The sequence below is a fragment of the Mytilus californianus genome, unplaced genomic scaffold (assembly GCF_021869535.1).
Source record: "Mytilus californianus isolate M0D057914Y unplaced genomic scaffold, xbMytCali1.0.p SCAF_3, whole genome shotgun sequence".
In the NCBI taxonomy this organism is placed as follows: Eukaryota; Metazoa; Mollusca; class Bivalvia; order Mytilida; family Mytilidae; genus Mytilus; species Mytilus californianus.
Genome location: NW_026262679.1, coordinates 2,207,822 through 2,233,140, shown reverse-complemented (window position 1 = coordinate 2,233,140; position 25,319 = coordinate 2,207,822). Strand labels below are relative to the sequence as shown.

Below are 25,319 nucleotides of genomic sequence, written 5' to 3'. Positions count from 1 at the left end.
GTATGATGTCGTCGTCGTCTGCGTCGTCGTCTGAAGACACATTGGTTTCCGGACAATAACTTTAGTTTAAGTGAATGGATCTCTATGAAATTTTTTAAGAAGGTTCAGTACCACAAAAGGAAGGTTGGGATTGATTTTGGGGATGATGGTCCCCAACCGTTTAGGAATATGGGCCCAAAACAAGCATCTTTCTAGTTTCAGGATAATAACTTGTGTATAAGTATTTCGATTGCTCTGAAATTGTACCACAATGTTTAATACCACAAGTAGAAGGTTGGAATTTATTTTAGGGGTTATGGGGCCAACAGTTTAGGAATTAAGGGCCATAAAGGGGCCAAAAAACAAGCATTTTTCTAGTTTCCAGATAATAACTTGTGTGTAAGTGTATGTATCTCTCTGACATTGTACCACAAGGTTCCATATAACAAAGGGAAGGCTGTGATTGAGTTCGGGGTTAATTGCCCCAAACACGTAGGAATTAGGGGCCAAAAAAGGGCCAAAAACAAGCATTTTTCTAGTTTCCAGACAATAACTTGTGTTTTAGTGTATGGATCTCTCTGAAATTGTACTACAATGTTCCATACTACAAAGGAAAGACTGGGATTGAGTTTTGGGGTTATTGCTCCAAGGAGGGTTTCAAAAAGTTGGGAAGGGATTTTTTTTCCAAATTTTTTAAGGGATTCATATTTTTTTTCAAAATTTTTCAAATTTCGAATTTTTGAAAAGTTGCAAGAAGAAATCTTCAATTGCACCGTATTGCGCAATAGATTTGTAAGATCTTCGACCACATTTATTTTGAGTCGGAAACCTATATTATGTCAAAAATTTGATCACAATCCAAATTCAGCTCGAATAATGTGTCCAAATTTGCCCAAACTGTTCAGGGTTCGACCTTTGCGGTCGTATCAGGCTGCGCTCAGCGAAGCATTTTATTTATCTTTTGAATTCCAAAACTACAGATTCCAAGATTGTCTTTATGAAATTACTGTCATTACATGTAAACGCAACTGACGAAGTATTCGATAAACCCATAGATGTATAAAGGTTTTATACATCGATGATATACCAAATATCACCAGCCCATTAGGCAGTCCTGGCATGAAAACACGAGTTTTGTTTGATTGAAATTTGCTGTAGTAAAATTTGGAAATCATTCTGAATCCAGGAATATATCTCCCTCTTGCCTCGAGCATCACTGAAGAAACATTAATGGTCAAAGTTCGCATCTGGTGCAGTAAAATTGGTACAATTAACATTAAAATGAGTATGATAAGTTTTTTGTTTTGTTTTCCACACGTGTAAACAACCTATTTGGGATTTAAAATAAAGATGTAGATTAGTTAAACCTCACAAAGTTGCTTCGTTCAGGCGTGTAAATGGGTCATTTTACACTAAGACAAACAATATAGAGTTTTAGTTAATTGTTTTTGATATGATAATTTCCCAAACATAAGAATAATGAGATGTGGTATGATAACCAATAAAACAAAAATCCACCAAACTAAAGACCAAAGGACAAGGGTGTGAATATTTGGACAACGTTATAATCCTTATTTAGTAAATGATTCAGATTATCTGGAAGTTATGATACAAAACAGTTGTTCGTGTAAAAATGAAACAAATGGTAACGGCTTATTATTTCAGTACACCTGCCGTGCGGTTTGTCTTCATAAGATTCACCAGTGGTGCTCAAATCTAAACAGTTGGAAGAATAAATGCATAAAAAGAATCACGAACACAATTCAATTCTGCACTTTTTATTTCATCAATTACGTTGTTTCCTATAGGAATATTTTTCATTAGTTCACGATTATAGGCAACGTTGTCTTTCAGAATTTTGTCATAGTTTTAAACTTTACTCACCATCTTTTAAAGTAGGACCAGCTCTCATAATCATATGCAGAAGGTCTTCCGTCACGCATGTTGTTTTTCCTAAAATAAAAGTTGCATATAACTAAAATGGTGTAATGGTTAAAAGCTGAAGGCAGATGCAAGGGAAACAGTAAAGAGACAAGCCACTAAATGGTTCCACCAATATAGATATCCAGAATAAGCATGCGATCTCAAACGATGATCAAGTAACTAAATCTTATCCAGCTCTGTCCCTAGTCTAGTTTGAGTATAATTCTGCCCGTCTATGAAAATGTCGCATTTTTCCTAGGAACTACGAATCAGAGTTTCCTGTTATTTTGTATCAGCTTTATGTGAACGTATATTTGATATCCATCGATCATCAAATTCTTGTATACTGATTACTTATAGTAGGTGTATTATAAGTGAGAAATAAGTCACAGTACTTACATCTTGTTAACACTGTATTTGATACAAGTCAATATCTTATATATTTGCATTCTTACCTGGATTACAACTTGCCAATGCTTTTCCAAGGTTTGCACACAGTAACAACAAGACAAGAGTTGTCGAAACCATTTTACTTTTCATGAAATGTCGCTAGTTTTTGTTCTGTGAATTATGTCTCCATTTTTCATTTTTATAAGATATTCCATGTAACAACTGCTGTAACTTGATACATTAATTACATTTTGTCACGGATGTTTCATGTTTTATTCCATTTTTCACTTGGAAGTGTAACAGTATTTACAGCGTTGAAATAACACTGAGTCAGGACAATTTTATTGTGATATTATGATTTTCAAGAAATTTTCGAATGACAAAGATACCCCCGCCCCGATTCACAAGTATTCTCTAGCTTGCTTTGTTATCCTTCTTGGTGCACTTTTATTTTTATATATATTTCTTTTAAAAGTTTAAACATATTTCTTGGTTTATGTCACCACTGACGATTCGAATGATTCAAAGATCTTATTAGCTCTGAGGAAAAAGATGGCAATCGATTCAATTAATTAGTATGTTCCCTAATAAAACAATTCAACTGCACATGTATTCCTATTTGATTCAATCTAAATATATTTTTTCAACTTAAATAAATTGGCATCCTCCTCTTTTTGCTCTACATTTACCTCATTCTTTGTAATTCAAATGCAGTTGCGTTAGCGCATTCCTTCTGAATGTTCTTATCAATCCCATGTCTTCATTGTAAAGAAATACAAGGCAAAAAAGGGTCAATTTGTTCTTTCTTTGGCATAAGGGGTCATATAGCCAAAATTATACCAGGCTGCCACGAGGCAAATGGTCCAAATCTCACAACTTTTTCAAAAAATATGTATGTGGTCAAGAGTGTATGATGACAAATAAATTGTACCAAGTATAAAGAAGCTTTTAGGAAAAACGTCTCTTGAGTAGCAAAAAAAACGCCAGAGATACAAGTTTTAGGTTGTTTGGTACAGACAGAAATATGATGTCTCCAGAAACGCATGTGGCAGTGATCAATAAAACTTATCTATAACCTTTAAACGAATATAAAAGTTTTGAAAATACTCACGATGGGCATACCTTGAATTTAAATGCGAAGATATTTGTGAGGGTAGCAAATTTTCGCAGCATTTTTGCATGATTTTCTTATTTGTATCATAAATTTTATATCTTCTTTTTATCTTTTTGTATACACTGCTGATGAATTTATGAGCCTTTCTTTCTTTTCTAAAAAATTTAAGCTTTTGACTGCTAAAAAATACATCATCTGTAATAACTAATGAATAACAAAAGTCTGATATAATTAATTCCTCATATTTGTTAAAACTAATTTAAACATTGAAAACAAAATATTGAATTCTTCGTTACGATCATAATCCGTGATCACATTTTTTTTTTAAATCGTGATCTCGAATACAAATTATAATTTTAGCCAGTCGCCGCTTATTGCACTCTTTATATAATGTTAATAAAAGGGGGGGGGTGGAATACAACTGGCCCTTCTAGAAATGCAGCATACATGCATCCACCAACTTATTGAGTATTGCTTAAATAATGACAAACCCATGATCGACGTATGGACCTTATGGGACTGGTTATTGCCAACCATTGAATTTGGTTAAATACGTCGCTCAAGTATTCCAAGACTATAAAAACAATACACTGGAATTTTCGTCCATATCAAATATTTTTTACGGGATATAAAAAGAAAGAAATCAGGAATTTTTTATATATCACGTGGTTCTCAAAATTTCCGCCTGAATTTTCTCTGACATAAGATCACGTATAGAAATGTATCCCTTACCTATTATACGATCGATTTGTGTTATCTTTCATGGTTTTGATAATGGGATTTACTTTTCAATACACATTGCAGATGAACGCTCCATTATTCTATATCTAAAATGCTAACTTTTTTCGTTATCCATTTATCTATATTTTATGAGGAAAATATGTTTTAGAAGGATATTTTGCTGACAAGTTCAGAAATGTCGAAATCATTGTTTGTCTGGATTTGTCGATGATTGATTAAAGTTGAAAAATGAGATAAAACTATCACTTCCAATTCATTTCGAAGTTAAAGTATTTTCCATTTATTATAAAATTAATAAATGAATAAATTACCTATAGAGGTTGTATTTTAGAAGGTGTCCTCGATTATGGATTGTTCTGTGTTGTCTTGTTTAACGGGAACGACAGCTTAAAATGCTATACGAGTCCAAATACAAGACATTTACAGGCAAAATATTTTATATCCCTCGAAGTGCCTTCACATATAGTATTTTATCCATTTATTGATAAACAATTTATAGAGCACCGATTTTTTAAACTGCATAAATCATTGTAGTGCATGTGTCATAAGTCATAAGCATAGAAAGAAATTAGAAAATAAGATGATATGATTTCGATGCACAATGCAGTCCAAACGCACGCTAATATTTTCCTTTTCGGTGTTTTTATTCACAATGCAGTGTAGAAGATCACGACTTTGCTCAACGCAAAAATATAAGTATCAACAGGATGTTGGACAATAAGTGTTCATCGCATATGTAGTTTGAATATGCATATTCAGGACGAGAAAATAAATATGAACCCGACTTTGTACTAGACCTACAAGCTGGTCCAAATTTTTAACATGCTAGTTTATAAGGTCCACAGAATGACATGACACTCTACCCGGACACATTATTCTGACTCCGGACCATAAATTGTGCTCTTACTCCTTAACATAAATCGCGTGTATAGCACTGATGCAGCCAATATTTGATTTGAACCAGCCGAGTATCAAACTCAGGACCTCCAGCACCCGAGGCAAGCATGCTACTATTGGACCACAGACGTGGTTATGAATATTGAAGATACACATACATGTGCATGTGTGCCTCCTGACATTTTCACATTTAAATGTTCAGAAAACGACTTTATTTAGGTAAAACCCTTATTTGGTATATAATTTTTAAAAGTTTTAAAATTGGAACGGGATGGATGAACGGACGGACAAACAGACAAGAAAATATAATAATCCCTTGCTATCACAAAAGAGAGACAAAGGATACCAAAGGGACATTCAAACTCATTAGTCGAAAATAAACTGACAACGCCACGGCTAAAATAAAAAGACAAACAAACAAACTACAGTACACAAAACACAACATAGAAAACAAAAGAATGAGCAATACGTACCCCACCAAAAACTGGGGGTGATCTCAGATGCTGCGGAAGGGTAAGGAGACCCTGCTCCACATAAGTTGGTAATTAAAATAAAAGAATCCCACTCAACAAAACTACAATAAAAAGTTCCATACATGTCTGTGTCCGTTTTGCAGACGTATTTGTTTAAGTTGCACTCCAAACATTTCACAGAAACAATTTGTGAGCAATGACGTTAAATCACACCCATGCATCTTTAAAAAAAAGAAAGGAAAAATATACTGATTTAGTAAAGTGTAATTATGTATTTCTTGAAGATGCATTCCAATAAATTCCATATCCCATTTTATTAAATTCTACGGAAAGATGACAAAGTGCTATCAGATAGACGCAATTGTTATCTGTATTTTTGAGTCGAGCAAAAGTATCTTGAAATAATTTATAAAATTATGCTAAAAAAAGGAGTTAGTCGTGTACACCTTAAAAATGAGAATATCATCTCACTTCAGATTTCATTATTTTTATTATTTCAAACTTAATTTGTACTGCAATGGTTTTGAAAATTCCTCATTAGAGAACTAAACATATGGGTCAAATGAAATAACCGGTTCATTTGATTACTGTAACTGGATTATTTATTCCCTTAAAGGTCGTTGTCAATAAAATCTTCCAGAATTTGATAACAATTAAAATATGTAAAGATTTAAAAAAGCAGATTGGGTTAATTTTGGAATAACATCTATTCCAACATAATATATGTATTCAATGAGCAAAAAAATCAAGCAGTCTATGCCCCCTCAGTCATGCTTCAATGCAATAGGCCGAGATACGTTCAGATGCGTTGGTTATGTAGAGTAATGTCATTTTATTGGAAATCTCTATTAGGAGATAAGGAGGCTGACTGTACATATCAAGGATTTACATCTTTTCCGACAAATTTACCGCCTGACTTAAAGAAATTGGATTTAAGTTATAATAGACTGACCAGACTGGGTGCATACAGTTTTCATAGATATAAGTATCTAAAACATATAATACTTGATAATAATGTTAAAAATTTTTTTGATGCGAAGGCTTTCACCGCTTTATTATTATTACGACATTTGTCTATGGTAAGAAATCAATTAAATGTGTCTACATCTTACCAACCTGGAGTGTTTGAATCCTTACAGGATTGATCAACTTTAGATGTTAGTAGAAATATGAAGACTTTGGACCATTACGACAAATATGATATCCCCGTTGGTAAATTCAGTAACTTGCGTGAGCTGTCTAATGATCTTGTGTTGAACGCAACTTTTGGACAGCAATTTAGGAAACTACACAATTTACACAAGTTGAGATTTGACTATTGCCACGTTAATATTTTTTACAATGAGACATTTTCAGATATGCTGTTAAATATAAATGAATTCCATATGACAACTTGAAGTTCGAGTTTTAATACCATTTCCTCATCTAAAAGTACTGAATCTTACTAACAGCAATATTCACTTGACTCAGGCTCTCAGAATTTTACAACCATTTCAACATAACTCAATGGATGCAATTCTTTTTCGTGGAATAACTCATGGTAATATTATACACCACCTTGACGCGGTTGTTCTGACACTGGAGATGATGAAATATATACCAACTATTTGTATAACGACCGTAGACTTTTCTGACAATCAGATTATTTCAGTTAAAAACAATTCAATAGTTTCGTTTAAACATCCACAGTGCTTTGAACATATAATGGTATCATCTAATAGCTTTAGTTTAGAATCCTGGGCAATTAATCTTTTCTTGTTTGTATTCAGGATGACCAACCTCAAAATGTTTGATTTTTCCTATTTTCCGCTAAGGTTAAAAAGTCCAGTCTTCCTTGACGTGGGGGCGAAAAAAAACCATACAACAATCCAAAGACTTGAATACAAAGGCAGATTAGAGGTACAGAATATAACAGTTACGGTTCCGAGCCGAATACAATTTGTGAGAATAGCACATGTAATGGGTAGAAATGGCTTCAGGGAAATAAAAGTAATAAATAGCTCCCTTCGGCATCTCGAAGTTTCTTATTTTGAAACAGATGTTTTCCCGATTTTGACTGTAGAAGGATTTAATAGATTGGAGCATTTAGATTTGTCAGGAATAAGTTCCGATATTACAATTGGAGCGGGGAAATTCCACTTTCAATCCATTCGAAAACACTCATCTTGAAGGAAACAATATTGCACTTCGTTTTACAAACTAATTCATCAATATTAAGTCTTTCTCATAATATAAAGAATTTGGATATATCATATAACTATATGTGGAAACTGAATTCGCTTTGGCAACTGCCGCATTTAACACAACTCCATCTATCTCATAACTTGTATGATGATGTTCCTGATGTAGTTACAGAGTTTGATAGCCTTACCGAACTCGATTGATCACACAATCAATTAACTACGTTCGGATGAATATACTTAATTGGATTGATACCCAACATACCAAATTTGGAACTTTTAAATTATAGCTCAGTAATAACCCATTGATTTGTTCATGTGATACAACAACATTTCTGCGTTGGATTCTGACAACTAAAGTAGAGTTAGATTTAAATGGTAACTACTCTTGTTGGGTTTCTTCACTTAAAACTATCAACTATATAAGAAATGTCGCTGAAGACTTTCATCATTATTTCATTGACTGTGATTCTACCGTTTGGATCAAGTTAGGCATTTCATTATTGGTTTCTGTTTTATCAAGTTTGTTTTGTATTACGCTATTGTACAGTTTTAGGTTGAGAATAATTTTCTATTTCTTCCGAAATATCCGGAGATTTGCAGAGGAGGGTCTTGAGCTAACTTTTGATTATGACGTTTACGTTTCATATTCGGACGACTGTATTTCTATTGAGAAAGAGTTACAAAAGAAAGTAGAAGACGAATGAGGTTTCAAAATTTGCTTCGAAGATAGAGATTTCTTTGTAGATGAATCAAAAGCTACTGGAAGAGCTACTTTTATTCATAGATGCAGACACTTTATATTTCTTGTCTCGCCATCAATTGTCGAAAATGAATGAACTCGTTTTGAAATCGAACGAGCAAAGTATGAAAAGTTTTCCAAAAATCTGCAGAAGATAGTTGTTATTAAAAAAGATGTCCCGTTGAATAATATTCCCGTAGAATTTTCCACCATTTGGAAAGATGTACTTTTAATTCAATGGCCAGTCGAGAAGGAGGAAGTCCAAATGGCTTGGCAAAAGCTTCTACTTTGGTTCTTTTGAAGTATTTTGAAGGTATAAATGTCCAGCTTAACATACATGATACACTGTTATGCATGTGCATATCTGTTCACATCTTTATTCATGTCAGCTTATTTTAGTCTTAACAGTTTGTGTCATCGCTTAAACTTTGAAACAATAGGCTTTGCACAGACATGATAACCTACATGTATCTTGCTTTGAAAAAATATGTATTATAAAGACCTGTATATACCTGTGCGTATGGTATCAAGTAACCCACATAGTAAATTAATTCATGTTGCTGATCAGAGCCGTAAATTATTTTTTTTAATAGGAAACATTATAATAGGCGGGGGTTTATAGGACGCATAGGCCACAAATGTTGAGAGTTTTTATCCTTTGTCCTGCTCTTTTGTCTTCTCATTTCGGCTTGGTTCCAGAGAAGAATTGTAAAAGCTCCAAATTAAATGTGCACACTACATATTATCTGATACCTTTTATTATGGATATTAAATTATTCACATTCTAAAATTTGGCTTTTCAAGTCGTAATTTAGTTCTTCTTACTATATTAGGTTGTGTTCACATAATTTATTCTACTACGTTCCCATTGGTAAATATCAATGTTTACATGTTGTTAAAACAAATTTTGATTACATGACACTAGTAGTCAATATAGGGCTTGCGTGGGTTAAGTGTACATAAAACTAAATATTTAGAAGTGAATTTAATTATGAATATTTAAGGAAGAAACATATATGTAATATAATCATTATAATTATATCATGAATTGAGTTATATACCAATTTATTTGTCCAAAACTCAAAATATTGATCAGTTATTAAAAATGATTAAATAGCATTATTAAATTCTGTTCGGACTCGCAATCATCATACACATCCTTCATTGGAAATTGTCTTCCCAAATTGAGTGAAATCATTCAGAAATTGGGGCATTAATAAATGCATGGTTGTTTGATTGATTGATGGTTGTCTGCTTCACGCCCAGTGGCAAACATTCCCTGCATGTTCAGGACGGGAACAATTCAACAATTAATACAATAGACATGTCCTGCAATAGGGAGTCTCCCTAATAAGGATATATTTGGTATGGCGATAATTTAAGACTTGCAATACACAGGTAAAATAGCATCTGACCTTGACCTCTGACCTTAATGTAAAAATATTTGATATTTTTTCGCATTTTCTGTCCGTAACAGTACTTTTAAATCCTTTGCCATAGGCTTTTAATAATTTCCTCATGAGAGCGGCACCTAAGTATGATGTGTCGCTTACTATTGAAGGTGACCTCTGACTTTTATCTTTGTTAATGTCAAATTATAATTGATTTGTATATGTCCACACTAAAAACCATATATATTAATCATTATGTCAAGACCTTTTAATACACCAAAGAATTCAATGGCCCTGTTGACTAGTTTGCAGGTGCCCCATTTTGATCACAATGTTTGTTCGTCAACACATCTATGTCTTACGATACGTCAGGATTGTCTCAGCTAATTTTTAAAATCTTTTAGCACAGTGTTAATATCTATAAAAGAAAAGAACCTATTTTTTGTGAAATGTAGACAATAATTGTGATAAAAACTTGATTTTTGTTGAAAAACAATCTTTCAGAAGCATCTTCTTGCGTTAATATTTTCTTTTAAAAAGTTGAGATATGGGTGTCACATGCTGTTCAAAATTGTTTCTAATGTCAAAATTAGTTTTTTTAATAAAAGAAGGGGATGAAATTGAGTGAAATTTAAAATATTAGTTACGATATTTATTCATAATATTTATTCAAAATTTACAACGGAAAAAAATATGATTTTGTTAAGTTGCAGGTAAAAGTACAAATCTATTTTTTTTATATATCTTTTGGTGGTTGAATTTATAGAAAAATTACAATTTATAAAAGTAAACCATTATAGGTCAAGGTACGGCCTTCAACACGGAGCATTGGCTCACACCGAACAGCAAGCTATAAAGGGCCCCAAAAAATTACTAGTGTAAAACCATTCAAACGGAAAAACCAACGGTCTAATCTATATAAAAACGAGAAACGAGAAACACGTATGAACTACATAAACTGACGACAACTACTGTAATCAGATTCCTGACTTAGGACAGGTGCAAACATTTGTTGTTGACAGCTCATCTCGATTGAAGACAACTATATTGCCCTTTATATGTTGTTTGTTTTTATTTTGTCATTTGGTTGCTGTCTCAACGATGTATATCCTTCTGTGTGAAATGTAGACATTTTCCATATACAGGTTACATGTGTATATGTAAAACATGCCTTTCAGTTTACTTATAAATGTGATATGAATTAGTATCTAAGCACACTTTATGCGTATTTCTTGATTGTACAATATTTACAATTGTGATATACGAACAAAAATACTCTGAAAAACATTTGTGAAGGTCATGCAATTTACGGACATCGCTCGATGCATATATGACGTTTACTTTTGTTGACATTCATAGATACATCATATAGGCACCTTTACTACGAAACAGCAAACCAGTAACACAAACACGAAAAAGACAAGTTCATGCTATATTTGCAGGGCAGTATACCCTTAATTCATGAAGGGGTGTCAAAAACATGAACCTTTATTATAAATCAAGGCATGATATTTTCTTTTAAACCATTTTTGCACGTTGATGTATCAATTTCTTAATGTTATAGTGAAAGAAATATATAAGATAAATATCATACAAGGTATTTTTAGTGAAAATAAAACATGTGCTTTTACAGCCGTAATACGGACGAAAAACGTCCGTAAAACGGATGTTTTAGACCGTCCGTAATACGTAAGATCCGTATTTTAGACGTGGTACTATTTTTCCGTAAAACGTCCGTAGCTATTTTACCTGTGTAGGCTACCTACAAAGCCACAAAAGAGTTGTTGCAAGGGTTCTTAACTACAGAGAACGTGACACTCCCTCTACACAAGGCAACGGATAAAACTCTCTGATCGGACGTGACTGTGAATTTATACATCCCGCACAGATAAAAAGAACGCCGATCTATGGCAAGGATTTTACTGTTGGAAGACGATCAACGGAAGAACATATTCCTATATCCCAGTCAACACTTGGGGTTAACATATTGATGGCAGCAGAACCATGTGCAGAATCGATTTCATAGTAAATGCAGGAAAAACGAAAAATATGGGAGGATTAAAAAGTTTTAAGCGGAGTAATCCTGCGTTGCTGTACATTTCAATTCATCTTTGCCTAATGCTACACTGCTGTTGCTTTTTGTTTTATAACGTTATCATGACATCCGTAAAACTAAAAAAAAGACTCCAAATTAGAAGAACGGTTTTCCTAAGTCACAAACCATTAATTTTTCCGTGGGGAAAGGAAAGTAGGGGTTTGGACAAACACAAATTTTGACTCTAAGCAAAAGAATAAAACAGTGATTTATTTTTAATAACATACAGGAACAAGAATTTTTTAAACTCAATTTCCCTCTTTCATTTTTATAGAAACAAATTATGTTTCACTTCCTCTCTAAAACATTTTTTTTCTCAGGAAATTTAAAATCAAAACATTTTTTAAAACAAACATGCCCCCTCCCACACAAAAGATGGATTGCATCTAACTGCTGTAGAAGTTAAAAGAGTAGTTTTCCATTCATATATTCTATATAATGAACATTTACATTAATCCTTTATGTAGTTTACTCCTGTGAACAAGTCTAATCTACAGGCAATTAAATCCGGTGTACAGATGAGAACAAATTAAATGTTAAAACAGTGTCCATTACATGACCATCATTTCAAACAGGCTTACAGTATGCGACGTTTTGCATGAACACGACCTTAAACGGGTCATTTAATGCTTCCTCTGCATTTTATCGTAACTCGTGAAATGATTTAGCTAGTGTTCTGGTTGGACATGAGCTTCCACACGGGTAACTCTTTTCCGATGGAATATCTATGGACAACGGTCTTATTTAATTAGAAACCTGGTTATGACTGTGAACGTTGTCATTTAAAAAATTAAGTAGTAGTATACGTAATTGGGCGGTATTCAGAATTAAAAAGAAAATTTGGATGCATTTGGTACTCTTGAGCAGCATCTTAATATCTACTAAGTAAAATATGCACCATTTATATTTTCCAGAGATACAAACAATTAAAACTTCATAAACGCGGATCTATAAATATAAGGAATGTACATAAACAGCAAATATTTAAGACATTATCAATTAAAGTACCGATATGTCCAGTGGAAAAAGCGTCGAGGAACAAAATAAGTGAAATGACATGTTGGCGCCAAGCTCTCATGTACTAGTCTCTAATTTTTTTTAACCTTTATACGTTAAAAAAAATTAAAGGTATATACATGTAGCTATTTTTTCAGAGACAGGTGGCTGTGATGAAGTACCAGAAAAACGCTAATGTTTAAGGCTACAATCACGAATTTAGTGATCATTAAAACGGAATTGTGTACAATGTTAACATATCATCAAAAAACAAATAGTGTGGACCGGATTTTGCGAAATCACAATTGTTTAACAACATGAATATTCGTTTCTTTACATTTTAATCTTCTATTCTAAAGATTTTGAATTAATCATATCTTTAGAATCAATGTGTTAATTTTGCATATACAATTTTTTTCAATATTCAGATGCAGTTGAACGAGATATATAAATATATATAGAATTTTGTAAAAATCCGAAATATGATCAAACAACATGTACTTCACCTTAAGTGAAATCAGTTTATCAGATGTTGCAACATACTTGCCGAGAGATGTGGTTTGATTGCCAATAAGATAACCATTCAACCTCAAGCTCAAAATGAAACGGATTTACGCAACTATAGGTCATCGTTCACCCTTCAGCAATGAGCAAAACTTATAACATTTAGTCGACTGTAAAAGGCCAAACAGACCATACTGTCTGCCAAAAAAAGTTTTATTACTTTTTAAATGTTGTACTGTTCATTTTACACACACAAAAGGTCTGGCAAATAAACAGGATGCGATTTTTTAAATATGACAAACGTTATTAAGAACTAAAAGGGAAGTTAATTGTGGTATGTGGCATATCCGGTCGAAATACGATAGAAATGCTCTACAAACCCTCGCATTCTACCTGTTTCTAAACCATGTTCAAATATATTTTATATTTCAAAACAATGTATAGTTATTCTGTATATATGAATTTACACGAACTACTACATTTTGATATTTTGGGCTATAAAAGTGCGAAGCCACGTCCGTACGTCCGTATAGTATTTAGTTTTATTTTGTTTATGAGGTGCAGGATTTCTCATTAAATCATTTGTATAAAATCTATCTGAACGAGTGAGCTAATTTTACACATAAACGCTTATTTTATTGCATTCAATAAAAACATTGACACTGAATAGGGCCTTTGTTTTAGCCGACATATCTGCCTGTAGATCTTATATCAGAGTCGATGCAAACATCTGTTACCGTAAAATTATCTATATAGTATTGTCTATTCTAGACGATCCGATACCAAATTTGTTGGTTGGTCGTTTTTATAGACTTCTTTATATATTAAATAACAAAGAACAATAAAAGCACATTTAATATTTTATCCTATCAATTAATTACACAAAGCAAGCTCTAAGTACTTTACCTGTTGTTACGAAATCATACCGTCCTTCACCATAATTTCGGTGACCGTATTTTAAAGACGACTTAATACTGTACAAAGTTTTAACAATACAGAAAGACATGTTCTTGCTGAATTAATTATCCAGAATTCTATTTAAAACACTAGAACTTTGAAATTAGTATTGTTTTTTTTTTAGGAAAATTAAATGAAATCGTCACTACATAAGTTTAAGTCACTAAATGGTTGACCGATACGCTGTGTCGGTGTCTCAAGCCACTATCGACATACTTTCGCAGTATAAGATCTTAAGGTACTAGTATAGTCGTTGGTAATTTTACCCATTGTGTCCTATTCCGAATTGTGACATTTTAATTGAGTGGGAATTTGCATGGCTGTTGAGGCATATATTGCAGGAGACGATTACTCTGTCCACGCACCCGGTCTCGCTCTTTATACAGTTCATTCGATTCCCTCAATTTCTGTTTGTTACCTTGATTTGTCTTCTCTTTCGATTTACGAGATTTGTACGAGATTTATACATCATTGAACAACTGTCGCCTTCATTTAAGATATGATTTTGTAAATAAATGTTAACATAAAATACCTCCCCCCCTCACACATCCACAACCCCCCCCCCCCCACACCCTAAAAAAAAAACCTCCTTCAAAATCTCGACAATAGTTAAACAACAATACTATATTCATTACTGTAGTAAATACGTCTATTCAGCTAAAAAAGAAAGATTTGAAGGACAATTCCAAAACTGTATGCTTAATTGTTTACTTTTTATACATTGTGACTTGGATGGAGAGTAGTATCATTGGCACTCATACCGCATATTCTTATTTATATTAAGAAATTACGGAGGAAAACTTAATGTGATATACATCTTTAAATCAAATTAGTGGAGAAAGAATCAATGTTTAACAACCAATATATGTGTTATAAAATTCAGTAGATGTTTTACTAATTTATTATATTATATCTCTTCTGTTCAACTTAAGTTATGAAAATATCACACTGATTGAAATCGTAAACATGCGCATATAAGGAGTCAATTGAAATTGTGCAACAGATAAGAAGATGACAACGGAACATCAGCATCAAAGAATGGAAAATTAACCAAAAAGAAAACATATACCGTTTATCATATATTTTGGTATGAAGATTACCATAAGAAATTCAAATATCACGATCTAAAAAGAACATTGGTCATTACTACTGTTCGACATAGTTGAAGAGAGTTCAGTTGTTAAAATTTCGTTTGTATACTATATATATAGTTTCCGATTTCAATCAGTGTGATACTAGTATTTAGAAAATTCTGAATTGTTGACAATTAATGTCTGCAGTTATTGATAAAACATTTATAAAGTAGGGTTTTATTAAAAAATCCTTTAACTTTGAACTACGAAAGTATAGATGTACATCATTCTGAAATAAAACAAAATATTATTGATTCAACAGCTAATCGATAACACTTTTATTAAATCGGTCGCAACTATTCATCAAATGATGGATTTTTATCTTAGTACTTTTGATTATAGCGGGAAGTACTTAATGTTTGAAATGTCTGTGCACAAGATGATCAAGGATGTGTTCCATATGCATTCGTCAAAACACCAACAACAGTAGATAGTCTATAATAGATAAATTTCTTCGAAGATATAACGTAATCACCTTTGTAGGTACTGTGAGATACAAATCTCTTACAGTTTACAGACATTATTATGTCTTAAAACTTGGCACATCTTTTTAAAACTTTTTGGTTTTCAATGTATTTCAATAATGTTTTTGAACGAGACCACTGATGAGTCTTTTGTAGACGAACTGTGTACCAAATTATAAGCCTGTTATTTTTGATATATCTTTGATTCAATAGAAGACCTTTAATATAATCTCCTTTGACATTTCGATTATCTGCAGTGATGTAAATGTCTGTACAAAAGAGTTAGGCTTTATTGTTATACCAGAGACATCAAATTCAGTTTAATATTAATCATGAAAACGTTGTTTGAAGTATGAAATCACACCAATGCGAATATGATTATTTTTTTTTTAAACAAAGTGCAGATTATTTTTATCAAATCACAGACTTCAATATAACACTCTGACACATACAAAATGTGACTAATTATGGAGCCTGTTAAGACGCTATTACAAAAAATGTAGTAGTAGGGGCTAACATATTGCATATAAACTGCAGTTCCGGTCAATGCCTTTATTGAACCAACAAACGGTTGGAAAGGTATCAATCGCTAAAACATGAAATATCAAAACTTTTAATCATTGTTCATTTTTGTATTCGATGATCATGAGACTGATTTACCAAGAAGATATCAAATAAAAATGATTTGTTCTAAAATTTAAAGAATAGAATATTGAGAACAGTAAATATTATTACTTAGACAAAAGATAACCAGAAAATGTAGAGAAGTGACTTCAACGTACACTCTCAGATGCACTAGATCTATGTTTAACATACACTTTATCTCCTGTCCTTAGCTCGACGAGACAGTTCACCGTTTGAGCTCCATAGTTCGATTTAGCGACAAACCCTGATGTATATAACTGGTCGTTCTTATTTAGCTGGAAATGAACTGCACATCCAGCATTACCCATAATAGTACAGGAGAATATGTAGATTCCATTCCGTGGAGAAGTAAATATTCTAGTTGTAGAGTCGTATCCACCTCCAATATAGATCTTTGCGTCATCAAACTTCACAATATCCTTAATATTAGACAGAGTTTGCTGAGATGTTTTTAATGATGCAAAAAATGTGGTCTTCGTTCGAGATCTAAAAATTAAAATAATGTCTATCATAATCCTTTTTCATTGGTGCACATTCGTTTTATTCGTTTTTTTTTCGAGATGTTGTTAAAATATATTTTAGGGGTATGTCTGTTGTTTGAGTTTATTCCTTTGTTAACAGATGAAATGTGACCAGGATTCACAAATTCAGAAGCTCATATGGTTTATTTACTCATTAACGTCAGCTCTTCAACATTAGAATTAGGTTTTGGATTTAAAAATTTTGACCTCGAGCATCACTTAAGAGAACATAATTGACAAAAATTTGCATCTTGTGCTGTAAATATTTTATAGTTAATGTTAAAATGAGTAAAAGCTTTTTTAGTTTTACTTGCTATTATTATAAAGTAACTTTTTCCCTAACAACGTGTTAACAACGTATTTTAGATTTGAAATAAAGATAGATCGACTAGGTAAACCTCTCAAAGTTTGGTAGTTCGTTCAGGCGTTTAAATTGGTGCTACATTAAATCGTTCGTACCTCTCATTACTTAACTTAGCAATGATCATTTACCGCAATTGTTTACTTCTAACACTAATACAAGAAATAAAGATTTGTGGTTAAATGTTTTATTGCTATGATCATTTCTCAAACAGCGAAATAATGAGATGTTGTATGATAACCAACTATCCACCAAATTAAAGACCAAAGGACAGTGGTGTGTTTATTTGGACAACGTTATAATTCTTGTTCAGTAAATGAATAAGATTGTTTGGAAGTTATGATTATGATACAAAACAGTTTTTGGTATGAAAATAAACCAAATGGTAACGGCTTGAAATTTCAGTACATCATCCGCGCAGTTTTTTTTTCATAAGACTCATCAGTTGTGTTCGAATCTAAGCATTTGGAAGAATAAAAGCATAAAAAAATCACGAACACAATTTTATCATTACGATGTTTCCAATAGGAATATTGTTCATGAGTTCATAATTATAGGCAACGCTGAATATTGTCATAGTTTTAAGCTTTACTCACCATCTTTTAAAGTAGGTCCATTTCCCATAATCATATGCAGAAGGTCCTCCGTCACGCATGTGGTTTTTCCTAGATAAAAGTTGTATTAGAATTATACAAACTCATTGAAATCAAGCAAACGTTAGCCATTCTTTTTCCTGAATTTAAAAGGTACCACATTATTGACTTTGAACAATTTTACAAACTATCGACTGAATATGGTTATGAACACGCTAGCAAGAGTAATTTTGTTTTTACAAACGATAGCCAGACAACCACATTAACTAAATAAAGGCAACAGTAGTATACCGCTGTTCGAAACTCATAAATCGATAGAGATAAAAACAAATCCGGGTTACAAACTAAAACTGAGGAAAACGCATCAAATATAAGAGGAGAACAACGACACAACAAAAACACAACATTAAAATGTAACACACACAGAAACGAACTATAATATAACAATGGCCATTTTCCTGACTTGGTACAGGACAATTTAAGAGGGTCAACTTCAGTATAGGATAATGACTATAAATCACCTGTACGACACATTGTAGAATACGCCAGTGCGGTATGGGATCCATACTTTAAAACAACGATTAAACATATCGATGGTTCAAAGAAAAACACCTAGATACATATATCTTTTAAGCACTACAAGCAATCAACTGTGATCAATCTAAAACAAAGATAGAAAGATGCGAGACTCACCTTTGAGACTCGTCATGCCGAAAGTTTATAAAATTGAATCAATATGGTAGGCATGTTCCGTTTATATTTATGAGTGGAAACAAGGGTGTATTACGGAGGTGATCGCCAAATATTTTATAACAAGCATGTGGCAAAATAAAAATCAGAAACTGACTATTATATAATCCAGATACATATACTGTTATTATTGTATTATATGTCTCTGTATAAACTGAGAAGTCCGATAAAATGAGATAACCATGGAAGTATTATATTGACAATTAAAGAGCTGTATGACCAAAAAGTAAAATAACACAAATACCGAACCAATGAAAATTCAAAACGGAATGTCCCTTAACAAATAGCAAAATCGAAAGCTCAAACACATCAAACGAATGGAGAACAACTGTATGACTTACTTAGACTTGTACAATCACCTCCACAATTCACAGGTACTTGCCTGATCGAATTAAACACAATCTATCACCAACACTGCATGCATTTCTTCTGTGAATGATTTCAACATGTACCAGGAGAAAAGCCGTGTCATACGGAACTCCAGTCAATAGTTATTGATTTGAACTAGTAGGACAAACGTTGAGAACACTACCAAGTAGACAGTATCAACCTCGAATGTATGAATAGATATTTGAAGTTGGCTTCATGAGAATTGTTATATCATCACACCAAAGGAGGGGATAGATTGGTTTTCCTATGATCGTTTGTCCGTGTGTTTTTCCTTCTGTCCGTCTATGAAAATGTCATAAGCTTTATGTGAGCATATATTTCACACCACCGATCATCAAATTCTTATATATTGAATACTTATAGCGGGTGTATCATAAGAGAGAAATAACTCACAACACTTACATCTTGTTAACAACTGTGTATAAAACTTAAATACATGTCAATATCTTACATATTTGAATTCTTACCTAGATTACAACTCGCCAATGATTTTCCAATGTTTGCACACAGTAACAACAAGACAAGAGTTGACGAACCCATTTTACTTGTTACGAATTGTCGCTAGTTTTGTTCTACGAATTTTGTTCCTTCGTTTGTCCTTTTTATATGATATGCCATGTAAAAAAAAAATGTATTATAGCATTTTCACTTGGAAGTATAATAGTATTTACAGCTTTGAAATAACGGGACAAAGATATCTTTTGCACTGGGTCAGGCATACTTTAACTGTGATATTAGGATTCGGAAGAAATTTCCAAATGACAAAGATACCCCGTCCCGATTCACAAGTATTTCTTAGCTAGCTGTGTCATCCTTCTTGATGTAATTTTTTATATATATATTTCTCTTTAACGTTTTTAAATATTTCGTTGTTTATGTCACCACTGACGATTCGAATGAATCAAATAGCTTGTTATTTCTGCTGAAAAAGATGGTAATCGTTTTTATCAATTAGAATGTTTCCCCAAAAAATAGTTCAACTGTACATGCATGCGCGATTTGATTCAAACTAAATATAGTTGTTCAATTTTAGAAATTGCCAATCTCCTTGGTACAGTGTATATTTACAAATAAACAATATAATTTGTGTGTTTCAGTTTTTGCTCTACATTTTATATCATTCTTTATAATTCAAATGCAATTGCGTTAGAGTATTCCTTCTGAATGTTCTTATCAATCACATGTCTTCATTTTAAAAAAGAACAAGCAAAAAATAAGGGTCAATCTGTTCTTTCATTGGCATTAGCGGTCATATGACCAAAATGTTACTAGACTGCTACGAGGCAAAAGGTCTGAATCTTACAACTCTTTCAAAAATATATATGTAGTCAAGAGATTGAGTATTATGACAAATAAATTGTACCAAGCCTAAAAAATAATACTTTGGGGAAAAGGTCTATAAAGTAAAAATAAATAAAATACAAGTTTTAGCTCGTTTGGTATGTGGCAGGGATCAATAAAACCCCATAACATTTAAACGAATATAAAAGTTTTGAACATACCCACGATTGACATTTGTTAGGGTAGCGAATTTTTGCAGCATATTTGCATGTTTTTCTTCCTATTTGTGTCACGAATTGTATATCTTCTTTTTATCTTTTTGTATACACTGCTGATGAATTTATGAGGCTTTCGTTCTTTTCTATAAAATTTATGATTTTATTTTTACTTTTTCAAGCTTTTTGAGTGCATAAAATTAAAAGATCACATGCAATAACTCACGAATAACAAAAATCTGAGATAACTAATTCCTCATATTTGTTATAACGAATTTAAACATTAAGAACAAAATATTGAATTTTACGTTACGATTTTAATCCGTGATCACATTTTTTTTAATTCGTGATCTTGAATACGAATTCAATTTTCGTCAGTCCTGCATAGGTTTCCGTCAAAACCTTCAGCTAGTCGAAATAAGATCGACATCATTATGGCCGTAGGAAAAAAACAAAAAGAAACAATAAAGTCAATCAACACGAAGAAAACTCAAGTGCTCCGGACGGGTAGGCATTTCCTGCCCCTTGCTATAAATGCACTCTTTATACAAAGTTAATAAAGGGGAGGAAAAAAACAACTTGCACTTCTAGAAAAGCTTCATACATGCATCCATCAACTGATTGACTAAATAGTTGCTTAAATCAATGAAAAACCCATGACCTATAGTTTTTAATTCTTTTTTTTGTTCAGAACTTATCTATTTCGTGTCTATTGTTTCAATGCGTCATTATAAAGTACTTGATACCGCAAAAATAAGAAATGATAGGTCATTACTGTATTTTGTATATATTTAATATATTTTTTTAGAAATAACAAACTTTTTTAATTACAATCTGTGATCAAGTTTTTTGGACGGGAAATATATTTGCCATTGTTTATCTATATTTTATTATCATTTATCTGTGCATGTAAAACCGTAATGTGGATATAAAGTTTTATTACGATGTTTGTTTGTTTGGTTTTTAAACTTGTTAAATGCAATCAAAATCATATCGGTCAAGGCAAAATAAAAGAAAAAAATCCTTACACATTTAAAGACAGAAATTTAAAAACATGCACACACTGCAGTCATTTATCGAATTTGTCTATACCGCTGGAAGTAGATAACAAATTAAGTTAATCAAAATAATGTATATCATGATAGCAATTTGGATTATACTTGTTTATCCATATACAACAGTACATGCACAATGCAATATCACATTAAATACATTAGAAGATAAGGAGGCTGATTGTACATACCAAGGATACATCTGTTCCGACAAATTTACCGCCTGATTTAAAGAAATTGGATTTAAGTTATAATAGACTGACCAGACTGGGTGACAACAGTTTTCATAGATATAAGTATCTATAACATCTAATACTTGATAATAATGTTATGAATTTTTTGGATGCGAAGGCTTTCACCGGTTTGTCATTATTACGACGGTTGTCCATGGTAAAAAATCAATTAAACATGTGTACATCTTACCCACCTGGAGTGTTTGAATCCTTACAGAATTTATCAGCTTTAGATGTCAGTAGAAATATGAAAACACCAGAATACAACCCGTATAGAATTCCCGTTGGTGAACTTTGTAACCTGCGTGAGTTGTCAATTGATCTTGTGTTGAACGCAACGTTTGGACAGCAATTTAGGAAACTGCACAATTTACGAAAGTTTAGATTTGACTATTGCCACGTTGATATTTTATACAATGAGACATTTCAAGATATGCCGGTTAATATAAATGAATTCCACATGACAACTTGTAAACATTTTGTCGTCATTGAAGTTGGAGTTTTAGTACCGTTTCCTCACCTAAAAGTACTAAATCTTAGCAACAGCAATATTCACTAAACTCAGGCTCTCAGAATTTTACAACCATTTCAAAATAAATCAATGGATGCAATTCTTTTTCGAGGAATAACTCATAGTAATATTAAACACGACCTTGACGCGTTTGTTCTTACACAGGAGATGATGAAATATATATCAACTATCTGTATAACGACCATAGATTTTTTTGACAATCAGATTATTTCAGTTAAAAACAATTCAATAGTTTCGTTTAAACATCCACATTGCTTTGAACATATAATGGCATCATCTAATAGTTTTAGTATAGAAACTTGGGCAATTAATCTGTTCTTGTATGTATTCAGGATGACCAACATCAAAATGTTTGATTTTTCCTATTTTCCGCTAAGGTTCAAAAACCCAGTCTTCCTTGACGTGGTGACGAAAAATAACCATACTACAATCCAAAGACTTGAATACAAAGGCAGATTAGAGACACAGAATATAACAGTTACGGTTCCGAACCAAATACAATTTGTGAGAATAGCACATGTAATGGGTAGAAATGGCTTCAGGGAAATAAAAGTAAACGATAGCTTCCTTCGGCATCTTGAAGTTTCTGATTTTGAAACAGATGTTTTCCCAATTTTGACTGTAGAAGGATTTAATAGTTTGGAGCATCTGGATTTGTCAGGAATAAGTTCCGATATTACAATTGGAGCTGGGAAAATTCCACTTTTAATCCATTTGAAAACACTCATCTTGAAGGAAACAAAATTGTACCTCGTTTTACAAACTAATTCATCAATATTAAGTCTTTGTCCTAATATAAAGAATTTGGATATATCATATAACTATATGTGGAAAATGAATTCGCTTGGGCAATTGCCGCATTTAACACAACTCAATATATCTCATAACTTGTTTGATGATGTGCCTGATGTAGTTACAAAGTTTGATAGCCTTACTGAACTCGATTTATCACACAATCAATTAACTACAATTCGGGAAAATATACTTAGTTGGATTGATACCCAGCATACCAAATTTGGATCTTTTAAATTATATCTCAGTAATAATCCATTGATTTGTTCATGTGATACAACAATATTTTTGCGTTGGATTCTGACAACTAAAGTAATGTTAGATAAAAATGGTAACTACTCTTGTTGGGTTTCTTCACTTAAAACAATCAACTATACCAGAAATGTCGCTGAAGACTTTCATCATTATTTCGTTGACTGTGATTCTACCGTTTGGATCAAGTTAGGCATTTCATTATTGGTTTCTGTTTTATCAACTTTGATTTGTATAACGCTATTGTACAATTTTAGACGGAGGATAATTTTCTTTTTCTTCCGGAATATCCGGAGATTTGCAGAGAAAGGTCTTGAGCTGACTTTTGATTATGACGTTTACGTTTCATATTCGGATGACTGTATTTCTTTTGTGAAAGAATTGCAAAAGAAGGTAGAAGATGAATGGGGTTTCAAAATTTGCTTCGAAGATAGAGATTTTATTGTAGGTGAATCAATAGCTACCGAAAGAGCTACTTCTATTCATAGATGCAGACACGTTATATTTCTTGTCTCGCCATCAATTGTCGAAAATGAATGGACTCGTTTTGAAATCGAGCGAGCACAGTATGAAAAGTTTTCCAAAAATCTGCAGAAGATTGTTGTTATTACAAGAGATATCCCTTTGGATAATATTCCCGTAGAATTTTCGACCATTTGGAAAGATGTACTTTTAATTCAATGGCCAGTCGAGAAGGAGGAAGTCCAAATGGCTTGGCAAAAGCTTCGACTTTGGTTCTTTTGAAGTATCTTTAAGGTTAAAATGTCCAGCTTAACATTCATGATACACTTTTATGCGTGTGCATAGCTGTTTACATTTTTATTCATGTCACAGTATTTATTCTAGACAGTTTGTTTCATTGCTTAAACATGGAAATAAAAGGCATTGCACAGACATGATAACCTATCTTGCTTTGTGAAAATATGTATTAGAAAGACCTGTATATACCTGTGTGCATTGTATCAAATTACCCACATAGTAAATTTTGTTTGTATTATGTTGCTGGTTAGAGCTGTAAATGAGAACTTGTTTAATCGGAGGTATTAGAATATGAAGGACCCAGTGGGCCGCCTAATCCCCAGATGTTGTTTAAGCTCAAAATTAAATGTGCACTCTACATATCAATTGATAACTTTGATTATGTATATCAAATTATTCACACTCTAAAATTTGGCTTTTCAAGTTTGGTAAAGAAATTTGTACATTGTTAGTTTTTTACCAACACTTGTCAAAGTCTTAATTAAGTTCTTATTTGTAACAGTACTTACTTTATTAACCTGTGTTCATATAATTTTGAGCTAAACTCGGTGTGGTGTTATCAACGCGTAAACTAAACTCATCTACGGTCCCATTGATATAGGTCAATGAAGGGCTTGTGTGGGTTAAGTGTACATAAAACTAGATATTTAGAAGTAAATTTTTTTATGAATATTTAAGGAGGAAACCTATTTGAAATAAAATGATTCTAAATATATTATGAATTGAGTTATATACCAATTTATTTGTCCAAAAATCAAAATATTGATCAGTTATTAAAAACGATTAGATAGCTATATTTACCTCTTTTTGAACTCGACGTAATCATCATACACATCATTCATTTGACATTGTCTTCCCGAATTGAGTGGACTATTTCATAAATTGGGGCATTAATACATGTATAGTTGTTTGATTGATTGTTCTTTGCTTTACACCCAGTGGCAAATATTGCATGCATGTTCAG

The 25,319-nt window shown here is 32.5% G+C and overlaps 4 protein-coding genes across 6 annotated transcripts in view; 2 read left to right on the top strand and 2 right to left on the bottom strand.

Annotated features, from left to right (window-relative positions):
- LOC127733809 (band 4.1-like protein 4A) overlaps positions 1 to 141 on the top strand; it is a 95,449-nt gene extending 95,308 nt beyond the window's left edge. Inside the window, exon 31 of the transcript XR_007997169.1 lies at positions 124 to 141. The gene's annotated coding sequence lies outside the window, so the exon portion shown is untranslated. The remainder of the gene's footprint in view (positions 1 to 123) is intronic.
- LOC127733825 (complement C1q-like protein 3) overlaps positions 1 to 19,809 on the bottom strand; it is a 58,443-nt gene extending 38,634 nt beyond the window's left edge. Inside the window, exons 1-2 of one of the 3 annotated variants that reach the window (XM_052243222.1) lie at positions 19,707 to 19,809; positions 18,103 to 18,171 (exon numbers count right to left, since the gene is read on the bottom strand). In XM_052243222.1, the coding sequence (XP_052099182.1) occupies positions 18,103 to 18,171; positions 19,707 to 19,779 (142 nt within the window). In that variant the 5' untranslated portion in view covers positions 19,780 to 19,809. Of the gene's footprint in view, positions 1 to 1,863; positions 1,933 to 2,357; positions 2,468 to 14,331; positions 14,914 to 18,102; positions 18,172 to 19,706 lie in introns of those variants that run through there. The other 2 variants (XM_052243219.1, XM_052243221.1) reach the window with 2 other exon arrangements.
- LOC127733826 (complement C1q-like protein 3) overlaps positions 1 to 25,319 on the bottom strand; it is a 76,651-nt gene that overhangs the window by 38,634 nt on the left and 12,698 nt on the right. The gene's annotated exons all lie outside the window — the stretch shown is intronic.
- The window catches only part of LOC127733820 (toll-like receptor 4), a 155,586-nt gene continuing 152,483 nt past the window's right edge, over positions 22,217 to 25,319 (top strand). Inside the window, exon 1 of the mRNA XM_052243211.1 lies at positions 22,217 to 24,352. Coding sequence (XP_052099171.1) covers positions 22,622 to 24,340 — 1,719 coding nt within the window. The 5' untranslated portion in view covers positions 22,217 to 22,621 and the 3' untranslated portion in view covers positions 24,341 to 24,352. The remainder of the gene's footprint in view (positions 24,353 to 25,319) is intronic.